General features: G+C 39.9%; 1 protein-coding gene across 1 annotated transcript in view; it reads left to right on the plus strand.

Annotated features, from left to right (window-relative positions):
* Positions 1 to 20,774, plus strand: part of LOC104078124 (ectonucleotide pyrophosphatase/phosphodiesterase family member 1-like) — a gene marked incomplete at its 3' end in the record, with an annotated part of 37,235 nt that overhangs the window by 3,536 nt on the left and 12,925 nt on the right. The window contains 5 exon segments of the mRNA XM_009579647.1: positions 11,799 to 12,004; positions 13,671 to 13,787; positions 15,550 to 15,675; positions 15,845 to 15,905; positions 20,328 to 20,425. Of these exon segments, the coding sequence (XP_009577942.1) occupies positions 11,799 to 12,004; positions 13,671 to 13,787; positions 15,550 to 15,675; positions 15,845 to 15,905; positions 20,328 to 20,425 (608 nt within the window).

Here is a 20,774-nt window from a genome sequence, read left to right on the forward strand (position 1 = left end):
CACCTGGAATACTGTGTCCAGGCTGGGGCCCTCCAGAACAGGAAAGATCAATTCAACTGGAGCGAGTTCAGCAGAGTGCCACCAAGGTGTTCTGGGGCTGGAGCTCTCCTCCTGTGAGGAGAGGCTGAGGGACCTGGGCTTGTTCAGCCTGGGAAAGAGATGGCTTGGGTGAGGAACACCTAACAGCAGCCTTCCCATACCTCTGAAGACGTCATCAAGAAGATGGAACCAGGCTCTGTACTGATGTGCACAGTGGGAGAATAAGGCAATGGCCATAAATTGAAACGAGAGGTTCTTTTTTCTTGGATATGGTGTGGGGGGGGGAAATCGCGATGAGGATAGCGGGGTGTTGGAACAGGTTGTGTTGTCTCCACCCTTGGAAGTTTTCAAGGCTTAACAGCATAAAGCCGTGAGCAGCCAGGTCTGAATTCAGTTTTGACCCAACTTTGGGCAGGAGATTGGACTAAAAACCTCTTGAGGTCCCTTCTAGCCTTATGATTCTGTAAGTCTGTTTCCAGTTGTCCATTGATCTCTGTATTAAGTTTAGTGTAAGAGCCGAATCATAAATCCCCATAAATCATAAATAAGTGAGATACTTTCTCTTGGGTGGAGACTATCTCTCGTCAATTAATAGCTGCCATTGCTGCGGTCAGGAGAGAGTCTGACTATAAAAGAGAGATCTGTTGGCTACCAAGATATTTTATATAAAAGTCCTGAAAGTTTTTCACCACTTTCTTCCAAAATAACCCATAGCCGCCGACTTTCTGCTCATACAGGGAAAGATGGGTGTGCTGTGTCCGGATTTGGGAGATAGCTGTAGGTTCATTTGGTTTTTTTGTTTGGTTTGTTTTTTCTTCCCCTCACAGAGATGAAGGTGTGGGAACAACCTTTTCTTATGTAGGTGTCTGGAAGACTGCATGCCTGTTTGGTTGTTTTAATGCTGATGGTTTTCCTCCTAAATATGTTTGAGGATGCCGAAACTTTTGTATAGGCTAGTACTTTTTTGGAATAATGCATTTCTATATTCTTTCTCCAGAAAAGATGCAAAATACCGATTTAATTGTTTTATTTAATATACTTGTCAACTTAATCTTACTTTCTCTTCCACATCTGCTGTTGGAGAAGGAATGATGGGGAACAGTTAATGAGAGAGCAGGTGGGAAACGAGTTGGACTTGTCGAAGTAGTGGGTTGGCCCAGACCCTTCAAAAGCTTGTTCTGCTCTTGGGTTCGGGCTCCCGAGAGGGGTGTGATCACTGGCTGAACTCCTCTGTCTTCTGCCATTGCTGCTGTGTTGCTGCAATGTGGTCTTGATTCCCGGGGGAAGGACTGCATAGAAAGCTGGTTCCAAACTCATGGATTTTCCCTTTGTGTGCATCATACAGGCTCGGGAATTAATGTAACTCGTGAGGAGAGGAAAGACAACGACAGTAAAGTGTTCGTGCCCAAACCTTGTGATTTGGAACATGGTTATTAACTTCAGCCAACTTTGGCGTGGGTATTTTTATGGCTATCAGTCAGTTCTTAAGCAGTGGATTCAAGGACACTGTACTTTGTGCCTGGGTTTGGGAGACTTGGGCGCCATATTCAGTCTTTCCTCCAGTCTTTTTATGGCCCTCAGCAAATCATTCCATTTCAGCCTTCTTTGTACTGTTTTGCTTTATGTGCCTTGCCTTTTTTTCCTTTTTCAGTAAGGAAAAGTAGTCCTTGCTGAAATTACTTGCTCCTGTGAGAGTGCTGGAGTGACCTTAGATGGGACTTTCGTGTTCCAAGAAACTCCACAGAGCTTAACAGTGGCAGACTGTTAGGCAATTTAATTTTTTTAGCATCAAATATCCTTTGGTGAAGTATGAAGGAAAAAAATGTCGGTGACAGGATGCCCATAGTTTAAATAGACTTTGAAGCGCTTTTGGTTCAGAAATATTAAAGCAGTTCTTGGCCAATCTCCAATATTTTAATATTTTGTAGGAAACTCTATTCCAATGTTTGGAAACAAGGGTGTTTTACAGTCAGTATCTTGCCTGTCTTCCATCAACATTACAGCTCTCCAGCTCCAATGGGCTTGTTTTGAATTCTGAAGACACAGTAAAAACTGGTGTTTGACAAAAGATTTTTTTTTTAATTGCACTTGCTGTTGATATTGCTTAAATGCATGTAATTACAATATGATTGTAACTATAAATACGTAAAATAAATATGTTGTTATCCATCAAAAGAAAATTTGGGTTTTGGTGAATTCTAAGATTGTTGTAACTTTTAGTGTTTCTCTTCAGTCAACTCATTTTTCAAGGAAGACTTTGCAAATAATTCTTATTATACGCAGGGAGCTGTAAACCCACAATTTCTTTACTCTTCTTCAAGTGGGTACCTTCATGTTTGGTATTGAAGACAAAAATAATAATCTTGTTCTCATACAGTAAAAAGCTAAGAAATATTTAGCCATTTTAACTCTGAAGGGTTTCCAGGGTTAATTTGTATTCTTGTTTTACTTGCACTTTACTTCACAGAGCTAGTCAGCATATCCTATCCTAGATGACAGAAGCTGATATGAAATAAAAAATATTATCCGAAGAAACACTGGCAGAAATTGAGGCTCTGTCCATGCTTAACAAAAAGCTCCACTTATAGAAAAATCTTCACCAAGGGAGAGTAGGGACCACCTTTGTTTATAATTGAATTCATTTTGAATTTTATTGCAAACTAGGTTGACTTTGGGTGTGGCTGTGCCACAGTCAAAGGTGTGCTTGTGACTTTGCTAAGCATATGTCAGCTCACTTTAAGCTGGGTAGTTTAGGTACTGCTTTCAGCATAGACAAACCCATGTGGAGTTTAGGACAGGCTGCAAGATACTCTCTTACGTAGCTGAGCTGTAGGACTTAAGTCATCTGGGAGGTTTCGGTCACCCCTCAGAGTGCAGTGCGTGAATGTTTCTGGCTTCCTGGACTCCAGCTGGAGTGCAAAGCTTGGTACCGGCTGAAGTACACCCAGCTGCGTGGCTTGTTCTGTCAACGCTGCTGGCTGGTAGCCTGTCTGAAAACATCCACGTTGTGCCTAGGAATTTGAGTGTAGACTATCTGCTGATGGTTTAGGCTGTAGTGTGCTAGGATCAGCCATTTGGTCCGTTCAGGCAAAACAAGTGGGTGATTGGGACTGTGATTAGTGTCTTGTGTGCTCAGACTTCCTGCTCGAGCATTCAAAGCTCAATCCACGCTTTCGAGTTTTCGTTACCTTTCTTTAATTTTGCAGTAATAGTCTTTGTCTACCTGTCAGGCACTAGATGAGGGCAGGTCATGATGAAAGAGAAGGTAAACCTGCATGTGACAACAAGGCAGACGTGGACAGTGGCCTCACTGACAAGGGACAGTCTCGCCGTACCTGAGCAAGGTGAGCAAAGCAGGTTTGGGGATGCTAACCCAGATTCAGACAATGGCCTAGACTGCCAGAGGAGTAAACAGTGATGAGGCAAGTCTGAAGTCAAGTCCGTGAGTTTGAGTCAGGGTCTGGATCAATAGGGTACTTGACCAGGATGGACATGACTGCTGTGTGGCTGTAACACAGCTCAGGCAGGGGACATAGGCGAGAGATGGCTATATGCAGGTGCCAAAACAAGGTGGGGGAGACTCAGCCGAGGCATATTCCAGCTTTTTGTTGATGAGGCTGTCTTGAAGGCTGGTTCAGGATTCCCAAACAGTGCTCTCAACAGCTGAAACAGTATCAGAGAACTGGCCCCAAGCACAGGCAGCCAAACTCCTGGGAGGGGCGAGTGTGCTCTTGGACTGAACACCACCTCCATGTAGTTCTGCAAGGCTCTCAGGTACTAAAATAATAAGGAACATATTAATAGTTTAAATTGATAGACTTTCTGTAGAGATAATTATTAACTTGAATTCAGAACAACTTAGTTATTGTGCTAAAACTGCTAGATTTCAGGCAAGGCCAAAGATATAAAAATTATGCAAGGCTTCCTTCCAACTTCTGCTCTTCAAAATTTTTCCTTGGCATTCTTTCACTAGCATCAGTAGAATTACACAAGGAGTGAATTGTTCTGATTTGACTTGCCATGTTGCTTTCAGCTGAAAGGAGGAGTAGAGCAAATTAAAGGCTTTGAAAACATGAAAGGTTTGAAAAGTTTCTCACCTTGGAGCCAGTATTAGAAATTAATATATTGGCAAACATCACTGGGACCATAAGCTATGGGCAGTGGATAAGTGCTAGTCTTAAAGAATGTTCTGTCTGACAAAATTTGGCAATATGCTGCATCACAGTAGTAGATAGAATTTTCAGAGAAGCTATTTTATAATGATCAATATTGGAATGGTATTTTGAAAATAGCATAGGAAATATATCAAAACAACGTAAAAATATACTTTCTGCACTGAAAAGCAAAAAATACTTTCCTTTTCTGCACAGGTGTTATACAGCTCATCTGTGCACTTATAAAACAACAGTGGATTTTATTGTAAATGGAATGTGGTGGAGGGCAAAGGAAAGTATAAATAAGGACTTTTGGCAAATAGGCTATTGTTTAACTGTTCAATGCTGAGTGAATAAGTTAGCTAAGGAGAAAAGGGAAGTAATAAGAAAAGATGAAATATTTGCATTACTGGAGAAACTCAGGTAAATGTGAACCTTGTTTTTCTGTTTTGTAATGGCATATAGGCAAATCAGCCTATATAAATGCCTTTTAATATGTGGTAGTAATGGGCAGTTTGTGTTAAAGGTTTTTTGTTTGTTTATTGTTCTTAGAATAACAAAAAGCATAATGTTGTTGTAGCTGCTTACACAAAAGTCAATAATCAAACCCAGCCATTTATCTTCCATTGTGCTTTTTATCTCTGGCATGATCAAGTGGGCCAATTCTTGAGTCCTCTTCTGGCTGAAATATATGTTGTGAAGCATCAAAATTTGAAAGTCTGCCTTTTGTTTTTTGAGGGGCTGTATTGAAAGGTAAATATTAGCCTCTTTGCCAACCCTGGCTTTTTTTTTGGGAAAATGGCCAAAGGAGGCAGGACTAAAGGTGTGCCTATGATCGGTGTCAGTGTGCTTAGTAAAGACCTATAGTGAATAGCTTTGAAACATTATTTGTCCTGTTTTCTTCCTGTACTCCATTGCGGATCTGCAATTTTTGACACTCCTTACATTCTTGCAGTGTTTTACAGGATTTCTTCACTTGCTCTTTAAGGTCGCTGTGTCTTCCTGCTCAGCCTAATGTTGCTGTCTTGGTGGCAGTAGCAACAGTATCTGCAATGGAAAAATGGAGGTGAATATGGGTTTACTTGGTATATTCAGTAGTATTGTCAGTACCCAGTACCCTTTTTTACACTGTTCTTGTTACAAGTCTCATGACAGTACTATAAATCGCAATAGCTTTAGCTTTATTCTTGAAAAAGGATTTTTGGAATAGGACAAGCATGAAGATGGCTCAAGGCCATATTTTCTTCTCCAGTTTTACTTTTACTCATGGGTCACGTGCAGCTTGTTTGGACAACAGGTCTGAGTTGGCATAATATTGACAGTTTCTTCTCTATGTAACCATGCGTTCATATGTGGTTGCCACTAAAGCAGATGGCATGTGGTAGTCTTTGTTCTGTGTTCATAGTCTGCTGTGCTAAATAAAATAATTGTGTTTGAAAGTACAATATTTACTTCTTTTTCTCATAAATCAAGATCAGTTTTCAGTCCTGTTTATCCTTAGGCTTTTACAAAAACCTACCTGCTGATTAAATAGCAGAGTCAGCTGCTATGTCTTTTCTGGGAATTTAACCAGATGTTATATTTCCTCTTCTTTTTGGCTAGCATATAGTTGCACTTTAGTTTCTCTCTAAATTCTCCTGTGGTGTAAAATGCATTGAAAAACAAAACAGCCAGGGGTGAAATGTGTGTGCTTTGATAACAGCTCATGTATTAATGCCGTTCAGGAGAATATGTACCTATATGGTTGGACAAGCAACATAAGAAAAATATTTTTGATCCTAGCTGACAGATGCTAACTCTGTTCTATGTTTTTGTCTCTTCTTAAAAACCAGATCCTTGAATGGTTTTGGAAGGTATTTAGAGAGCTATAGTATGATGATGTCTTCTACTGGTAATTCCCTGCTGAATGAAGTTATCACTCTTTGGTAAGCTCCATGAAGGCTTTTTATAATATCTTACAGTGCCTCGAGCTACCTTTAAAACATTCTGTCCTTTGAATGACCTTAGGTTGCAATAGTATGTAATAAGTCTTGAGAACATGCAATAGAAACAGCAAGAGTAGACCTTCTGCATGCTGGTTGAGAAGAAAAATAATAATCCCTACACATTTTTAGATTAAATTATCTTTTTAGCTCTGAAAAGGTTTTGGGTGTAAGCTCCAACTTTTCCATCCACTGACTTCAGGAGAATTCAGTCACCACCAGTGTTTCAGGACAGCCAGGACCTGAGAGTCTCAGCAGCTCTCTTCCTCATCATGGGCTCTAGGTGTGGAATGTGGATCAAAAGAAGCAAATCTTTGAAGAGCATAAAAGTATTTACAAATGTGGAAAGAAGAGATAAGTGGTGCAAGAAGGAGGTGGTGCGCTTGTTTCAGAGCTGATAATTTTGGGTTTTTTTAGGTGATTTATTTAGCTGTGTGGCTGTACTGGTGTGAGTGAAGTATCCACCTCCTTTCACTTTAGTAAACTTTATTAGTATCTCCTGCTTTTGAATAAAACTGAGCTGTTGCAGGGTTATCTCTGTTTAAAAATAACTTTTACAAGCATGAGTAAGTGTTCCACTGTCCCTGGCAAGTGTGGATAAGGTTTTTTCTCTGTACAGTATGCTCTCTGCATTTTTAACAATGCCCTTTTAAAGACAGAAGGTGACTCTGTTCTTACTTGAAATTCATTATTTATTACTGTGTTCTTTATACTTTTGCAGATGAAACTCCTTCTCAAAGATATTTCAGTGTTAAGGCCCAGGTTGTTAGTCATCTATTCTAGATGCACAAAACAGTGAAAACGTAGTATGCCCTTCTCGGTTCCCCATGGTTTTGGAAAATTCCATGGGTTTTTGTAATACTGGCATTAGAGACCCAGTCTAGACGTTCTCCCTTCATGGATAGACATGACACAACTGTGAGAGTCAATCATGGAGATTAGAATGGAAAACCACTACTTTGCATTGCTGCTTTGTTAATTGCGTAGTTGTTAATGGATGTGCCTTCAACCTTGGAGTGACAAGTTTTGTTGGCCGTGGAACACCAGGGATGAAGAAGGGAAGATGGAAAGCAACTGGGTATGTGGTAGGCAAAGAGGGAGGAAGATCAACACAGAAAGAAACTTAATTCAGAATGACTAATCTTTAAAAGAAATATCAATACATTCTCTGCCAAAGAAAATGCAGAATAGAAGAGGGGAGGGAGGTGAGATGGTCGGAGCTAGGGAAGAGTGAAGAGAAAGGGACAGTAGCATTGATTGCGTAAAGGAAGAGTAAAATACGATAGCAAAGGAAAGGTGACAGTAGCTAAGGCTGGTGAGAGATTTCTCTGTGTGTCACTGAGACCTGCACAGTTGACCAATCTCTGGGATCTGGTGTCTGCAGCCTGCGCGCTTGCTGGCTCTGTGGCCCTTCCACCAGCTCCCCGAAATCACTGCTGAGAAATTCTCTTCGGCTGCAGTTCTAGAGATGAGTGACGGAAATGATTCTGCTCTCTAACCATGTTATCGTATTTCCATCTGCCCAGCTCAAAATAAAAGGCTTTTGAAATGTTCTTGGGATTGCAGTTTTCCAGACACTCAACCACCTATTCTCAACCACTATAATGTTTACAAAGCAAAGCTTTTATTGCTTCCTCCCACGTAAAGGAAGCAGTGATGGGACAGATTCATCCCTAGATGACAATGTTTTTTGATTCCAAAACAAACTTTCTAAAAAATATTTTTAAAACAAAAAAGGACATTTTCTTCCCTGCAGTTGTTACTGTGTTGGTTTAAAAACTTTTCTCAGATATTATATTAAAACAAAATCTGACATTTTGTCCTAGCAATCTCTCAAGTTACAGACTGTAAAAAGTTCATGTGCTACTTTTGTGCATAACAAGGCCAGCTTCTTTAATTCTATTTGCCTTCCTACTAAATGTTGGATTCCCATATTCTTTCTTAATTGCACCTTTTTCTCAATTCTTGCTTCCTCTTTTGAGGGGAAGAATATGGGGGAGAGAGAGAGAGAGAGAACAGGTAAGATTTCCTCCTTTTGTTTAAAAAGACAGACTAAACCTTGAAGGCAGGCATTAGGTTGACAATGTGGTAGTCGCTAGAGATTTGAGTCTGGTGCTTGCAGCAGGATGCTGCAGGGTTCTAATGAAGTTATTGATAGTAAACCTTAAACTACATGTGCAGCTACTTGTTTTTATATAGATTAAAAAAATATATAATCTTTGCACAGCAGACTGCAGCATCCCAAACCTGAGCTACCTGTATGTAAAATAGTTCAGGTAATATTAGTAACTTACCTGCAGCGAGGTCCCATATAGCAGGAAGCAAAGTAAATTAGTCCACATTTGGGCTACAGCAGTGAGATGACTTTCTGTTCCTGGGCAACCTTTAAAGCTAGCTTGAATATTCCTCATCATCTGCAGGGCTGATGATCTTAGAGCCTTTCCACTGACAATAGGTCAACTACTAGTGTAACACCTCTTGCTGTGCCTAGTCAGGACTACTGCTGCTGTTGGCCAGTATTGGTTGCTCCACATTGTTCCAGCTGAACATTCGTGCCATTTGCGTGGATAATATCCACATGACTGAAGTCATTCAGGCTCAGTATAAAGCTTTGATTTGAAGCCTTAAACACTAAACTGCAATTACGTGGTATAGTCCACTAGGTTAGAGTTGGCTGTCCCAGAACATTGTCAAATGCTTTGCCTCTAAGCTTACCATTTTTGTGAATCTTCTTTATTAAGCATTGAAGGAAGGAAGGAAGGAAAAAAAGGAGGGGGGGAAAGCTTTAGTATTTTCCAGTAAAATATTTTTAAGACTAAAATTTAAGCTAGTGGGACTAATGTTAAGAAAGCAAAAGCTTGAATGTAATAAGTCAATAGAAGTTCCCAGATCTTCGCTTATTATAGAAGGACCTGGACCATGTATACCCTTGTGTATATATAAGAAATTTGAGAGCAGAAGTGATTTGTAGCAGAGACACAGAGAGCATTTGTAGTATGCTGTGGTTTGTGATGCTATGAGGTTTCCAGAGTATTGCTTGCAGGAAACACAAGTTGCACTATTGCATCAGGTCGTGTTACCATTTTGTAGTATTTCCTATCCAAAAGAACATTCATATGCCTCAGTGAACATAATCCTTTCATGTTTTTGCTTGTTGGAATTAATTATGTTAATGGCGGTGTAATACTGAAAATCTGGAATACAGTACAAAACTGTGATCTTGTAACATTTGGTGCCAAAATCTCAGTAATTATTTGTGAGGATTTACCAATTCTAGTCGGGAAGTAGTATAATGCTACTCTGGAGTGGGTTTTATTTAGGTTTTATTTTTACGTTAATTTGGTGTCACAATTGAATTCCTGGTTTTTTTTAAACATGCATTACCTACACTGAAGCTCCATAGGGGAATATTAATAGTCCATTTAGTGGCACTGCAATGTTACAAGGATGCCTTAGGTGGCATAAGTCCCATAGGTCATGTAGCTATTTGAAGATATGGGAATAAAGCTCTTACAGTTGGTGTGTTTTTTGTTTGTTTTAAAGCATGTTTGTGGTTACACATCACAGGACATACTACTCTTTGATCTTAGTAGCAGGGCCAAGTGGGACTAGAGAAGCAATATATCGTCACCCTGAAGGAAAATGTTCTCAAGTTGGCTTTTTAAAAACAAATGAATCAATTTGTAATTTCCAAATAATATATAAGTTAAAAGGACAATAACGGATTTTGCGCTCTCTGCTGATTTTGCTGGGCTTTGCCATCTTGCATCTGATGTGTACTAGCTATGCTCCTGCTCTTAGCAAGGTGATATTTCATATGGAAGATTTCAAAGGTCCAGAACAATTTACATGGAAGATAATACTGTTGATGCTGACTTAACAGAAAATGTCGTTGAATCTGCACATATTAGTATGCTGGGTTTTTTTTTTAAAAAAAAAAAAAGCACAAGTATGGAGCTCTGCAGTTGTGTTCATTCTTGACAGCTGGATTAATGGAGACTTGCACCTTTCTGTCAGTTGTAGTGTATCCGGGTGCAATGAGAATGCAAGATTTTTTTCCCCCTCATTCTTTTATTATTTTCCTTCTTTTCCTGTCAATTCAAAGATAGATTTGAAGTCAAAAAGTACTTATTTCTCTGCTAGACATTGCGTTGAATAATCTAAGATTCCAGACTTGCCTGGTGCAAGGATGACATGCAAATTCATGAAGCGTTCCATATCCTTCTTTTTTGTTGCTGAGGCCCACCCCACCGGGGGGGGGGGGGGGGGGGGGGAGTGAGCGAGTGGCTGCGTGGTATTTGGCTGCCTGCCAGATTAAACCATGACAAGAATTCTAGGACAAAGTTTCATCAGGTTCAGTCTATAATTCCCTTTTTTTTTCATGAATGCTATATATGTAACATTTTTGATACTGATTAATATGGTTTGTGATAATTTGCACCTCACAAATCCAGAATAATATCTGAATGTCAATGCTACACATTCCAGAAATTGTGTTCTTACTGTCTTTATTAACTGCTTAGTGAAGAAAATTGTCTAGTGTACTGTATATTTGTTAAAAACAACCCAAATAGTTTTTCTTTACTCAAGCGTTCACAATCTTTTAAGAAATAAGCTTGAGAAATAACTAGGTGTATTTTAAAATGGGGTGAGTTTTTGCCACATCACAAAATAATTCAGGCATCATACTCAAAAGACTGACTCAGCAGCTTTTGCTGGTGGGGGAGGAGGAAAAAAGGGGGAGGCTTTGTGTAGATTATTGAAGTATTGCTTGAAAGCAATTTTTCCTCAGAAAACAATGACTGGAAAGGTGACATGTACATTCTCCCCTACCCATACCTCCCCAAATAGTTCTGAATAAGAAAGTCTGTATTATTAAAGTGCCTTCTCTTTCAGGACTTTTGGCAAACTACCTTATTACATTCTACGCTTGAATAGAGTAGCCATCATAAGTGCACTGTGGGCTTTCCTGGACTCTTTAATTACTGTATATGCAATGATAATATATACACTTTTCCTGAAGAGTTTATGAACCAAATTCAATACTTAATGAGATTAAAAGGAATCTTTCCCTGTATTTGAGTAGGCATTAGATTTTGCCCTAAAACGCTGGCAAAGACAATCTGGTGCTTGTTTGATAACTTTACTACATTCAGAATCCAAAATAAACATGGCCATAGTTTCTGGTCAGTGTAAGACACTGTGGTCAGTCTAATGTGACATCCCACAGTTGCTTACCATGGTATGGACCAACATCTAGTATGAACTAGATACTAGGAAGTGGGAGAAGGTTTTCCTGCCTAAGAAAATTATAGGTATCATGTAAGGGCCATGCCTTCTGTTTGTAGTCTGTGGTCAATGGCAAAACTTCACCTTCTTAGAACAACCTAGGAGGAAGGAAGAAGTGGAGCAAAGAAAGTTTTCTATAAAATTGATATATGTGTAACCATAAATATCTTAATTTTTTATTCATGAGAAAGAAATATATCATCATGTCTACATTTAAATAACTTGATAAGAAATTAAATACACAGGGCCAGTCCTGAGAATATTCATGTTCAAGCACCAGTAATTAATTGCAAACAACATAACTACTTGTGTGAGTGAAAACTGCTTGTGAAAGCAATGAAACCAGCCTCCTAATCTGCCTGTTTATCAATTTTGGTACAATTGTGTAGCGTTATAGAGAAAATGAGGGCTTTCAAAACCATTCAGTGGTCATTTAAGATTACTTTCTTTTCCTTCCTGTCCCACAGGTACTCTGTGTCTGCATGTTAACGACAATCCTAGGATGTATATTTGGCCTGAAGCCTAGCTGTTCAAAAGATGGTAACTAATATGCCTTTTGGTAATATTTCTAAGCCATTCCTTTTTTTTTCCTTTTTTTTTTTCCTTTTTGTAAATTAATTTTGATATTATCAGAATGCCACCCTTTCTTGCTGCAGGAAGAAGATTGGATGCATTGTTTGAAATAGTTTCAGTTAAAGGGGAATGAAAATACTGGGAAATAAACTTCAGGTGTACTCAGTACTTGTGTGTACTCACTTGAGAGGTAAACTGATCCTGGCACTCAGTGTCTGGTCTGGCAGCTTCCATGTATCCCAACTGTCACTGTGGTGATGTCACATGGCTGGCTTTTCTCAGTTCACTATAAAAAAAACCCCAACAATTTCTATTTCATGTTGTCCTGGAACATTTGTTTTTCATCTTTTCCAGTCAATTATGGGGGAAAAAAAGTTATTTTTTTACTGGTTAGAATTGTAGTCTGAAAACGTTCCTTGTGGAATTCCTCTGGCTGTTTTCTGTCCTGAAAAATATGTGGTTTTTTCAGTGGTGAAGTTTCTTCAGGTAGAAGGTTACGAAAGATATTTTAGGAAATGAGACTTCGCTTTGGGAACAACTGTCTAGAATAATTTGAAAGTTGATCTGTTTAACAAACAGTTCTGCAATGATTTTTAACCAAAATTCAGATTATTAATTTCCCGCTAGAATCTGTTTAGGTTTTTTCTCATTTTATTACAGCTTTGCCATATTGGCTCATTATTATCACGTTTTCCTAATATTGTGTATCTCAAGAATCTTGAGAAGAGGAGCCAAATGAATGAAGGATTCGCCTCATTCCTTTCTGGTGATTGCACAGGATGAACCAGACTGACCAGCGACTTAAGTGTTGTTAATGCTTCACATCACCAGTTTCTTTTTTTTTTTTTTTTCCCCCAGGCAACCCCAGTCTAGTGGAAGAATGCTATGCCTCTGTTTTTTCCACATTAAAACTGAACAAAAATTAAGCCAGTGAGCAGTACATTCAAGTTTGTATCTCCTGTGTCTGGTTTGGAACAGCCCTTCCTGTGTCTTGAAATAGTACCTTAACCATGGTACAGCAGGATGCAGAACTGGGGCTTCTTTGGTTCCTCTGACTTGTATGAAGACAGTCGTTCAAGCAGGGCATGAGCGTGGGAGAGTTGCAAGCATAGCCAATGCAGTCTAGATTCTAATTAATGTTTAATTATTTATAGAAAGTGGAACGCTGTCAGATGCGAAAATGAAGATCAGTGTTCTCTGCAAAAACGTTTCACTCTTTAGGGCAGCCTTGTTGAAAACCTAGGTTCAGATTTCCTCCGATAGAGATCTTCCATATTCTGAACGACTGTACTCGTGTCTTCTGGTGATACAGAAGGGCAGGGACAGTCACAATTAGAATTGTAGTCTTTTGTTTCACTTGTTTCTGCCAATAATGAAACACCATGTTCCTGCTAAAACAGAACAGAACCTTCTGTTCAATATGATGAAAAAAAATTTTTGTTCAATAAGAGAAAATAAACATTTAGTTGGATCAAGACTCTCCTTTTCCTTTGGCTGTCACTGTTTTTGCAGCCATCCTGTAAGCTGTGGAATGACCAGCTGTGTCATTCCACACACTGACCTTACTCATTTCTTTTGCATGTTGACTGATTTGGGCTCAGCCACTGACATCTAACGCTATCCAATATTACAGTGAAAACCTGCAAAGGTCGTTGCTTTGAAAGGACCTTTGGAAGCTGCCGTTGTGATAGAGATTGTGTCAAGCTTGGAAACTGCTGCTTAGATTACCAGGAAACATGTATACAACCAGGTAAGGATGGGAAAAAAGCTGTGGGGGCAAACTCTCCTATTCTGTGACGTGGGACAGCTCTGCCCATGTGAGTACTGCTGTGGTCAGGTGGCCGCAACCCCTGGCTTCTTTCAGGTGGGCTGCGAGTGCAAGAGCTGGGCTGCTGAACAGCAGGGTGGTTCTGATGCCAGCGGTCTCCCCCTCTTTGTGCTCCCTCCGTTGCAACCAGGGGTGGAGTTGCAGCGGTGATGGCACTACTGGGGACTCCTGTGGAAACATCAGGGCTCTGGTGCAGCTGTGGTTGTACGCAAACAAAGCGTGTGTTTCACCCAGCTGGAGTACATAGCAGCTGACATAGCCAGTAGGCTGGCTTTCCCGTAGCTCCGGTGGGGAGAGAGCCTGTGAGGGACTGCTGCTGCCCTCCCCTGTGGAAAGAGGAGGAACAACTGCAACTGGAGGTCTCAGCCAGCCTTTTGTTCTCTCTCCGGGGGTGAGAGAACAGTGACCTGCGTTGTCCCTGGTGTTGGGGACAACTCCCACGTTCTCAGGCAAGCCAGGAATAGGAGTGCATTCTGCATGTTGTATCTTTCTGTCACCGCCCACGTGAAAAAAGGGGAAGGACAGAGCATCTCTCTGAAAGCTGCCATCTCTCCCTACGCAGCTGCTCAGGCCCTCTGCCCTGTTATTCCCCAGCTTGAGCGTGAAGCAAGGGTGACGTGCTGGTCTTTGGGACAAGGCAGGATGACAAAACAGATTGCGCTGGTGGAGAATGATTGCCAAGTGAGAAGCAGTTCTCATGATTTGCCAGAAAGCAAAGGTCAGATAGGCAAAGGTGCGAAAAGTACCATGGAGAAATTTTACAGGGGAAGCTGTTAGTGCGGGTAGTAACACTAATTCAGTGTGTTCTCTAATTTAGTTGTGCCGTAATGCTTCATATGCAGTATTCTTTTCAGTTAACTATTTTTATGCATGAAGATCACGTACTGACTGTTCTCAGACATTTAGATTTGGCTTCTGTGTCTCTGTTAAGACCTTTGCTTAAGTATTCACTCAGCTGGTAAATTCATTCATGTTAATCCTCACTGACTGCAAAGGATCTACTTGTGTATACAACAAAATGATCATCTTCAAATGATACGATGTATTGGAATATTCTGTTCAGAAAAATCAATATGATTCAGGAAAAAAAAATCTCTACTAAAAACAGCGATAATGTTGAAGTCAGTAGGTCTTCCTGTGAGCTTATGTATATAGTCTCAAATAGTGGCAGAGTTATACCTATGCCTAAGAGGTGCTGAATGAAGCTGGAGTGCTTGATGGTGACTGGTAAAATCCATTGTGACTTCAAAGTAAGTCAGAGTAAGTTACTGCTGCTCAGTGTTTTCTAGGCATTCCAAATTCAGATTCAAGTTTGGGGCTCTTCTAGGGGAGTTGTTTGGGAGCTTCTTTATAGTACGCATCTCCCAGATTAAACCCACGTAAATTACCATATTTAAGGAGGTCTGTAAAAAGGATTCTTTCCATTGACCTCTTCTGATCTGTGATATTTATAACCAAATGCTGCATAATTGTATTCAGATGGCTATGCACTTTGATTATTTAGCCATGGGTGTTTCTGTTTTCCAAAGTGCCAAAGCTTGCAATACTATGCATGCATGAGATACCTCAGGACTGTTTTTTAGTGAGTACACATTTGAGACAGAACTTAACACTCAGTTTAGTAATTCTGCACTTACACTGGTATTAATCATTGTGCTGTCCTTGTCTCTTGTCTGTTTTTTAGCCCATATATGGATCTGCAATAAATTCAGGTGTGGAGAGAAGAGGCGACCAGAATATCATTGTTCCTGTTCAGATGATTGTGTGGAAAATAAAGATTGCTGTGTCAATTATTATGCTGTATGTAAAGGTAAGTATCCTCAACAAATTCCTACAGTCTCTCTTATATGTACCCATATTTGTATGAAAGGAGCAAGGACATAATATAATTTTAAAAGCATCCAATAAAATGAAAAAATGTACATTTATCAATGAGAATGTACTGTCTTAAAAAATAAATTGCACTCATTTGTTTTAAGGAGAGGCAAGCTGGGTTGAAGAAGAGTGTGAGGACATTACTGAACCTCAGTGTCCGAAAGGGTGAGGATATTGTATATTTGCATAGCTCTGCTCTTTGCTTACGTTTCATTTTTGAGATTACTTTCCCTATTGTCTTTCTTATCCATAGTAAGAGCAGCTGCCAGACAGCGAAGGACACCTATTCGGCCAGCGTTTGGTAGCGCTTACTAACAGATCAGGTTGCCCTATCCCCGCAGCACTTGCTTGACTTGCAAGATATGCCTATTCCTGAACCTTGCTGTCTCTCACAGATGTGTGTGCTCTGGGCACCTCTGCCTTGTGCCAGCCTCATTATTTTCCTACATGTGCTCCAATACCCGCTGTCCCAAATATTTTGGGACCCACCCAGCAATCTCAGACTCCTAAGACTGCCTCTCTCCCTGGTCACTTCTAAAGACCTTTCCATTTACTTGCCTGTTTCAGCCCCAGAGCTGCAAAATGTGGGCGGGTCACTGTCCCAATTTCACCAGCAGTGGGACAGCATTATTTGCGAGCTGTCTGAACTACTTTCTTTAAAAGGTGTAAAATGCCATGGGATCCTTGTATTCTCTGACTCAGCTCCACGTTGGGCCCACTCCTGCAAGTTACGTATACGCTGTGTAAGAAATGACTCATCTAGTTTATGGCACCAGCACTCGGGCTCAAATAGTACAGCAAAGTTCCCAGCCAGGAAAAAAGCCTGCACTTCTTGTAATGTTTTTGCTGTGGGATCTTCAAATTAACTTTAAAGCTAAAGTTGACTGCAAACTATGATTGCATGTATAAGTTGTTATAGAAGTGACTTAAACATTCTTGATTGAAAAGTGTTCCACTGGAAAATAGGTTGTTGAATGAGTTGAATTCCATTATGTTCTTATCTCCAAAGTGTCAAAAAAATCGAAACTGTTTTCATTTTGATGATTTTGAAATTATGGTGTGCTGGGGATATTTTCAGTAAGATAAAACCATTTCATTTTGTTCTTCTGTCATTACTTTTTTTGACTTATGTTAAGATATTTAAATTGTGCTATATTTATCCATTGGAGTTATAATATTGTCAAACAAAATACATTTCCTCTTGGAATATTTTCATACCAAACAAGCACTTCTCATTCTGATTCAGAGCAATAACAAACGCTGATGCTTCAGAACCTTCTTCAAGACAGAAATTGGAGCTTCTTTCCAGCTTGGAGTCCAAGTCCCTGATAAGCTCCCATGTAGGAGGGAGGTAGCCAGGTGGTTGTGGAAGCTTTTGTCATTAACTCCTGTTCTGAGGTCAGGGGCCATTCCGGACTGCGTGCTGGGAACTGACTCTAGGATGCCGATTTCCCTAATGCAAGACTATGGAGTGTTACCCCCCACGGGTGGATAAACGAACAAGAGCCTTGTGCACATCCACAGTCAAAGTTAATGGCGTAAACGCTGTAGGGCAACTCCTGTTGGTTAACTTGTTTAACTTGTTTTTAGGGTTTTTTGTTTGGTTTTTTTTTCTGTTCAGTGCATGAAAGGGATGCATAGTTACTCTATTAAAATTGTTTTAATCATGGCAAAACCAGAAATGTTGCAATAAAACCTAGTCCAGGAAAGGGTGATGTGTGGTCAAAGTTGAATCAAACAGTGTTGACTGAGGCTCATTTCACACAAGCCTCTCGCAAAACTAACAACTCTGTAAACAATCCACTTCTTCCTATGGTGGGGTAGGCAGGAGTGCAGGTGACTTCAGCTCAGTGCTTATTTTGAGGCCTCAGCATATCAATTCTGATTCTGTGCATATTAATACAACATGTTTTGTGGGTTCAAATTGCTGTTTTTATTCTGTTTTGGTTTCAGTTGGGTTTGCTATTGTGGCACAGAATAGACAAAAGACAGTGCAGTGTTCAATGAGGTGCTTAATCTGAGAAATACCACTGATTTCAATGAGATTGATCAAATGCTTAAAATCAAGTGCACACCTAAGTCATTCCAAGACTAGGTTCTATGTTATTTATTAGGATTGTAAAGTTAATGTGCTGTAAGATTTCGGGAGTGATCTAGTCCTTCCCGCTATTCTGGGAATGAATTAATACTCTGAGAATTCAAACCTACTTAATCAGTTTATCCTAGAGCTTAGCTGGATGGTTTTCCTGACTTCTTAGTACCTTTTGCTGTACTTTAAGCCTATTACTATTTGTTCTATCTGCATTGAGCTGGAAGAGCAGCTGATTCCTTTCCTCTCTGCAGATCTCTCCTGTATATTTCAAGATTGCTATTATGCCTCCTGTTGAGGCTTTACCTACATTTAGCGGAAAAGAAAGCTTTACCTCCTATGCTTTATGACCGTATATAGGCAGTAGTGGGGGGGGGAGGGGGGATAGGAAGTTTTCTGTGTAGCATGTTTAGCTTTTCAGGAGGACTTTCTTTTCTTTTTGTCCTTTTCTTTCTTCTATTTTTTTTTCCTTTAATTGTGGTCTAACTTGCCTGTGGTGAGGCAGGTCGGCTTGGCAGTGTGGTCCGCAGTTCTGGGCGCTTGATCATCCAGACTGGTGAACCTGCTAGACCACAGCAAGCCTGTGTTCCCGCGTTATGTTTCCATAGAAGCCAGTTTATAGGAGGGGATAATTACCACTGCATTTCCTTCAGTTTGGAGTCAGGATGTGACTGTGGTGTACATATTTATCCAAGAGCTGTGAAACACCCTTGTCATACTGTTTGGACACAGCCAGCGTGAATCGCTGGCAGGGCCAAAACCTGAGCCTCCCAGGCTTGCTTGCTCAGGGTAGCACATTTTTGAAGTAGCAAGTGTAACCTTGGCTGTCGACAGGAAGAAGTCATGGAAATTGCTGATATATCTCAGAACTGAGCTCAGGTCAGTTTTTCCGGGGATTTTACTGGAGCTGTTCCAAAGAGAGTGCAGTTTAACGTGGTCTGTCATGCTTTGCTTCCCTGAGCACAGGGCAGGTCACTATGTGAGTTTCAGCACGTGTAGAGCATACGACAAGCGAAATGGCCAGTCTCCCTAGTTGTGGCAACTGTCCACATTTTGCCAAGTTTAATTTTACGTGTGCGAGGGGGTCAGTAGCTGGATTTGCAGACAACCAAAACATGTACTTAACAGTTGGTTTACTTGTAAATGCCAAACCAGAAATAGTTGCGTAAAGTCCCTTTCTAAGGAGTTGTTTTAAATTTTGTTTTTTTAAGTTAGACTTGTCCGTAAGTAATATTGAACAGTCTTTGCCTCAAAGTTCATATTTTATTGCAGGAAACTTTGCAGTGAAGATTTTTAGCCCTCTGCATTGGAGGGAATCAATTTGTTGGGGCGAGGGGGGGCAGGGAGCAGAGAAGGTATTTGCAAAAGTTGCAAAGATCAGAATCTGTGGTGGAAAAAATACTTGTAATATGGGCAAAGGTAGTACATGAAGTTTCCCTACTCTGTTCTGCCAAAGGACTTTAGTCTTGGTCTGAAGATTGTTCATTTTTTGTTCCCAACTAACTGCCCCTACTAAGATTTCAAAAAGATGGTATTAAATATACCATATAAATAAAAACCAGGCTACAAACACACATCTTACAAATACATCTTAATGTTTTATTCTGTCTGGGGTGTAGGGTAGGCTATGTAATGGTTCTGACTAATGAAGTCCTTTTGGCTGAACTGTTGTCCAAATTGTTGATTAAAATTTTCTTAGGATAAACATGTTTTTGTTGCCTGACTAATCTTCAGTTTAATGTAGTTACATTTGTTTGACTGAAATAAGGCTTATAAATGTTTGACTTGTAAATGACTGTTTGGATTTTTTGGTGGGGTACCTCACTAAAGAAATTGTCAACACTTTATAAATCATATTTGTCTTCTATCCTCACTGTTTTACTTTGGGAAACTAAAGTGCAACAAAGTGGTTTGTTGTTTTTTTTTTTTAAAAAAAAAAAATTCATTTTACAATTTGTAAACATAAAAAGGAAAAATGAGCTTGCAATTGGCATGTAAAATATATTTGATTCTTTTATGCAAATCAGTGATTTTTTGCAGTCTTATATGTCCTCATATCCATAGGTCAAACATAGGATATTTTTTGTTCAAGGAGGAAGTTACTGATGACTATTCCCATCTGTGATGCAATGGTTTAAGTACTTACAGTTGGAGAGAAATTGTTTGAACAGGGCTGAAGCTGGGACCAAGTCAAGGCTGGAAAACATAGGTCCTGTGGAGACTGGAACGGAGAATTTATTTTTGTTAGTTCCAGTGAAATAGGTTTCTGAATTTATCTATCAAGTTCCAGGCTGAAATACTGTTTCAGTGTTCCAGTTGTAGGGCCACACTTTCAGTTTGGGGATTGATAGTACTTCTGGTACAGAAGGGATAGTGGTTTAGTTCTTTTTGGTTAAATAATCTGTAAAAGATCTTTGTAAGATCTTTATCACTTGAAATAAATGACAGGAAATTATTTCTCAGTCTGTCTTCTAATACTTCAATTTCTGTTTGTTCAGATTTACCAAGTCTCCAGTGTTACTATTTTCATTGGACGGCTTCAGAGCAGAATATTTGCAGACTTGGGGTGGACTTCTACCTGTTATTAGCAAATTACGTGAGTAATTTCTTTGTCTAAGCAATATTGTGATGTCTTACCTGAAAAATCCTTGGAGTTTGCTTTTTCTGTAGATGCAACTATGCTTACTCTTTTAAATCCTCACTCCTCCATGGAAATTCAAGCTGTTGCCCTACATAACCACTGTGTACAGAGAAGTTGAGGTGTGGAAGGGCAAAGAGAGGGAGGGCATGAGGAAAGGACCCTTTGGATTTTCGGTGAAACCTTAAAAATTGTTAAGTAGCCCTTCCTATATTTAGGATGTGGACACTTTTTGCTGTGAGCTTCAAAATAGAAAAAAACCACACTTTTTACTCCGTATTGCATATTGTCTCATATTTAGGTGGCA

The sequence above is a fragment of the Fulmarus glacialis genome, unplaced genomic scaffold (genome assembly GCF_000690835.1).
Source record: "Fulmarus glacialis isolate BGI_N327 unplaced genomic scaffold, ASM69083v1 scaffold7146, whole genome shotgun sequence".
NCBI lineage: Eukaryota > Metazoa > Chordata > Aves > Procellariiformes > Procellariidae > Fulmarus > Fulmarus glacialis.